The sequence below is a fragment of the Vigna unguiculata genome, chromosome 5, assembly GCF_004118075.2.
Source record: "Vigna unguiculata cultivar IT97K-499-35 chromosome 5, ASM411807v1, whole genome shotgun sequence".
Taxonomy (NCBI): domain Eukaryota; kingdom Viridiplantae; phylum Streptophyta; class Magnoliopsida; order Fabales; family Fabaceae; genus Vigna; species Vigna unguiculata.
The window spans coordinates 12785291-12789877 of NC_040283.1; the positions used below are offsets into that span (position 1 = coordinate 12785291).

Consider the following 4587-nt stretch of genomic DNA (forward strand, 5'->3'; position numbering starts at 1 on the left):
ATACAAAGTGAAAAGTGAGAAAACCAAATTAAACAAATTAGGGTAATGATATTTTGACCCGCTTTTTTATCTATTTTTAATTCACTACTCCAATCACCTTTAAATTATTACATCACACCACTAGAAAAAATAAAAATAGATAACTAAAAGACGATTAGAATGATAAATTAAAAGTGAGTGAAAAAAAATTGATCAAAATATCATTATCTAACAAATTAATATATTCTAAATGTAAGGATCAATTTTGACTCTATAAAAATCACGGGTGAAATAATACCAAGAGTAATTACCCTAATTTCTAATGCCAAAAGTACGAAAAATATCTTCACATCTATTTCCTTCCATGTATTGTCACATTTGCGATACATGTTTTTAGAAACTGATTTAGTGATGAAATTTTTTTCAATTTAGACATAAAAAAAAAGGTCGAAATACCAATTTCAATATCAGTCAATTGAAATATATAAAAAATTATTTAAATAAAATAAATTTTGCCTGTACAAGCAACATAGCTTCAAGGTTTATCAAGCATGAAAAAATAGCATTTCAGTCCCAAATTCAAGAAAAGAAAAGGAAAATTAAGGGTGCTTATCCAATTTCTCTACTAAAATTTATCCATGAATAGTGGACTGATGATTACAAAGCTCCTATTCATTAATCAAACGGTACTACAATATCTAGTATAACAAAACAACCCCAAAAGCAAAACCAAATTTCAAGCATTCAAATCATGATACATTACAATCTCAAAAACAATATGGTACTTAAAAAAAATAGAAAGAATTCCACAAGGAAGCTTATCATTCAGCAGCTTCCAAATTATCATATTGCCAAGGGTTGAAATCTGGTCTGCTATCAGGTTCATCAATGCACTCAGAAGTATCTACAGCAGCACGATGTTGAGTATATTTACCATTGTATTGGTACACTTCCAATTCACCCCAAGGTGTTGTAGTTATTTCATCTGTCAAATCAAACCATCTTGGTGTGAATTTATGGTTCTTGGCCTCTCGGTTTCTCTTCTCAGCTCTTTGCCTCTCCTCCAAACTGATAAACAAGTTTAAGCACATGCAAGGTAAGAAATTAGGATCTCTGAGGTCCTTATAGAAAACATTACAAATTTTAAAACTTTTGTTCGTCTTTGTTACCTGCTCTTCTCATAACCAGATGTGGATAGATCACCCTTCTCAAGGGCCATTCTATCAGGACGAAGACGAGAATCAGATGCCAACAACTTCTTGGGAGCAGTGTCAAAGCTATTAATCTTATGCGCAAAATGTGTGTATTGAAATTTGTCCTTCTTAGGGGCATCTGCAACTCTCCAAACCTGTGCAGAGTGGAGCAACATCATTTAGAAAAAAAGAGATGCATTAAACTTCACTGTAGAAGGTTGAATAACGAACCTCTTTCAGATCAGTGCCTGGAAGTGGTTCTCCTTCTAAGTCACAAACTTGGTAACTCATAAACTCGTTCCATTTTCCAGTCATCAGTATCTTGGGCTCGTCAGCAGAATTATACACGTATCCATCCACTTCATACCTACCCGCACTGTAAATGCAAAAATCTTTTCAAGTTAGATAATGTGTGACAGCAGCAGCGAAGAAGTTATGGAATAAAAACATGGTATGATGAGCAAGTAATAGGTTAAAAGTGAAGATTTAATGGCAAGAGAAAGTAGTCATCATACCCAAACCAACCACATGGTTGAAAATACAGCACCACTTTGTCCCCTGTGGTCAGATTTGTCAAGATCATCTCTCCAGGTGAATCAATCCACGTTCTCCCGAAAATCAAGTTGCTAACTTTTGTAGGAGGAGGCACCAAATCAAGAACCACACCATCTTTTTTTAGGGTAACACGTGTTCTGCATCCATGTAAAAGTATGTTACAAATGACTACAATGTAAGAAAGAAAAATGTTCACTAATGAAGTTAGTTGCCGTAGACTTATGGCATACAAAAAAAAACTACACAATAAATTGAGGTAATAAACTGATATGAAACATCCTTTGACATAAGATTCAGTGAAGAATCCAATTCCACAAATATAAGTAAAAAGGAAGATATGTGAAAAATGGTAGAGAAGTATCACCTTCCGAGAGGATATACATCAACTGAGTTGCCCAGAAATTTGGTTTTCAATTTCGATGTCACATCATAAGTGAAATGTTCATTTTCAGCATGCCCAGCACTCATTGGGGGGTGATGGCTGACCTGCAGCAGTTTAATTTTACATGTACTCACAAGTCAGAACCATACTTAATACAGAAGCTTCACAAAGTAACTGAAAATTTTGAATACTCCTATTACAATATGCATATCAAGGAGGCCATGCCTTACCCCCACCCCGCAAAATGAAATAGGAAGAGGCATACAAAATTTGTTGGTTCAGCATTTTGTTTGAAGAACTGACAAAAATAAACAGAAACTTAAATGCACCTGCTCTGCTATAAATGTTATGTCACCATGGTTAACCATTTCGTAAGTTTCACCAAGAATTGGATTGAATGGCTTCCATGTTCTCTGATATGCATAGTAGACAGATATGAAGAATGATGCTGCAAAAATCAATTGTAAGCTCATATTCCATGCAATGTATACAGAAATAACAGAGACAGGGTGAAAGTAATCCGTACAAGCATATACAAGTCTCATGTATGGATCCTCAGTCTTGTCTGCCATATCCAACAGGTAAGAGTACTCCATAAGCTGTGAAATTTATTGCAATCAATGAAATTGAACCAGCAGGAAACTTGCTAAAATATGATTTGTGTCAACGTAGTAGCAACGAAATACAGCAATGTATACAAATGACTCATACCTCAGCCATTTTCTGCAGCATTGTCATTGGCTCAAAAATGATAACCGGGAGTGTCACCATTGATGTGATATCGGACCCAACATACTTTTGCATCATTTTCCAGTAACTATCTCTCTCCTGTAAAGTAAAGGACATAACATCCAGAGATGACAAAACTACAAAAGGGTGGAAAAAATCTCCAAAGTTCATTTTGAGATAAAAACAGACTCATTCAGATAATTAAAATGCAATTGGTTTACACTGCATATTATCTGTCAACAATGCCAATAAGAAGCTCACCCTAACATGCAAACTAGACCACATATGTTTGCTAAAGCGGAAAACATCACGGTCAATAAGTCCATTCTCATCTCTCTTTTAGAAAAAAGATGACAAGCAGCAATTTGATCAATAAACCTAGATTCAGTTAACTTCAGTTTTTATAAAGGAATAAGTCCATGCATGATAAATTTTCTTTGACTCAGATATGTTTTCATCCCCTAACTGTCTCCATATTTTGTTTAGACAGTATGTGTGCAAGCTAGTGATCTTTACTTTTTTTTCACTTCATCATGCAAATTCAAACACAGAAATAGAATAAGTGGTATACCTCTTGTTTCCAACGTCCCTTCTTTGCTTCTTCTTCAGCATCTTCAGTCCCTCCTTCTGGGTTAATAACCTCCAGTCCCTCATAGGCCATCATACTGAATAATGGTGTCAACAAAAAAAAAAAAAAACTTATTAGACCATGAAATCGAATCAGGCAGCTAGAAGCAACAACAGCCAAATCAAGAACATATTAAACCGAAAGATAAACTCGAATGCACAATTCTGAACTAGATCAGAATATATTAAAACAATCAATAATCTCTTGCATCAATCCATGCATCCATAAGTGTGAAACATCCGTAAGCTAAAACACAACAGTGATATCATAATAAATTCAACAACCCAACAATCAAAAATTAATTAAGAAAGATGATCTTCCAAAGCAAGCATCTCTTGCATCTAGCAGTGTTAAAATGTTCAATAAAAGGATAAATCAATTATCTTGAGACACCCCAGATGAACGAATTACAGAAAAACACCATCAAAACAGAGAAATTCAACAACTTCAAAAATCCAGACTCCAAAGGATTCATACCCATTAACGGATTTGGACATAGCACTGCCAAAATTGGACAAACTGGAAGCAATAGAAGCAAAAAAGCCTCCACCACCAGAAGCAGCAGCTTGCTTAGGATCATTTGGAGCCATGGTAAAAATTGAATCAAAGAAAGAAACCCAATTGAGAGAAGAGAAGATTGTTGGAGAAAGAAATAGTAGCAAACCCGATCTACTGAGACAAATAAAAAAGGGTATGCTGCACTTAAATGTGGTTTATTTATGAAAAGAAGGAATAGTGAATAATGAATATTTAAAAAACAATAGTAATATTATTATAATATGTAGAGAACAGCAAAGAAAGCAGTGATTTTGGTTGGCGGTTCTCGAATTTGAAAAGTCCAACCAGACCGAATGGAAAGTGGGGGGATGTTTCTTCGTTGAAGTGAGAACAGAATACAAATCAAAGAAGAGTTTGTTCAGCACGCGCCTATAGAGCGCGTGCGAGTGATGGATTAAGTTGAGTTCAGAAAATCCAAATTGGCGGCTTTACGAGGAACATGAGAGGCTGTTTTGAGAGTGCAATGAGAAGGATCACAAACTCTTGCCGGCTTCTTTGTTTGTGTCATCATGTGAATTACGTACATGTAACAATGAGATTAGTTTGAAATAAGTATGAAAGTA

At 35.1% G+C, this 4587-nt stretch overlaps 1 protein-coding gene across 1 annotated transcript; it reads right to left on the reverse strand.

Annotated features, from left to right (window-relative positions):
* Window positions 1-567: 567 nt before the first annotated feature.
* Window positions 568-4229, reverse strand: LOC114185787 (oxysterol-binding protein-related protein 3A-like). The gene is made up of 10 exons (XM_028073703.1): window positions 3944-4229; window positions 3410-3503; window positions 2821-2937; window positions 2636-2708; window positions 2439-2557; window positions 2092-2213; window positions 1688-1864; window positions 1404-1548; window positions 1149-1327; window positions 568-1047 (listed from the first exon to the last, which is right to left on the reverse strand). Exons 1-10 carry the CDS (start codon window positions 4054-4056, stop codon window positions 801-803), a joined length of 1386 nt encoding a protein of 461 aa, XP_027929504.1. The 5' UTR covers window positions 4057-4229; the 3' UTR covers window positions 568-800.
* Between the last annotated feature and the right edge of the window lie 358 nt (window positions 4230-4587).

Excerpts from the sequence above, each read along its gene's own strand:
- LOC114185787 (XM_028073703.1), bottom strand. The coding sequence starts at position 4,056 with ATGGCTCCAAATGATCCTAAGCAAGCTGCTGCTTCTGGTGGTGGAGGC. Across the intron at positions 2,709-2,820 it reads TGCTGCAGAAAATGGCTGAG|CTTATGGAGTACTCTTACCT; the intron begins GTATGAGTCATT and ends TAAATTTCACAG. Across the intron at positions 2,558-2,635 it reads CATGAGACTTGTATATGCTT|CATCATTCTTCATATCTGTC; the intron begins GTACGGATTACT and ends TGATTTTTGCAG.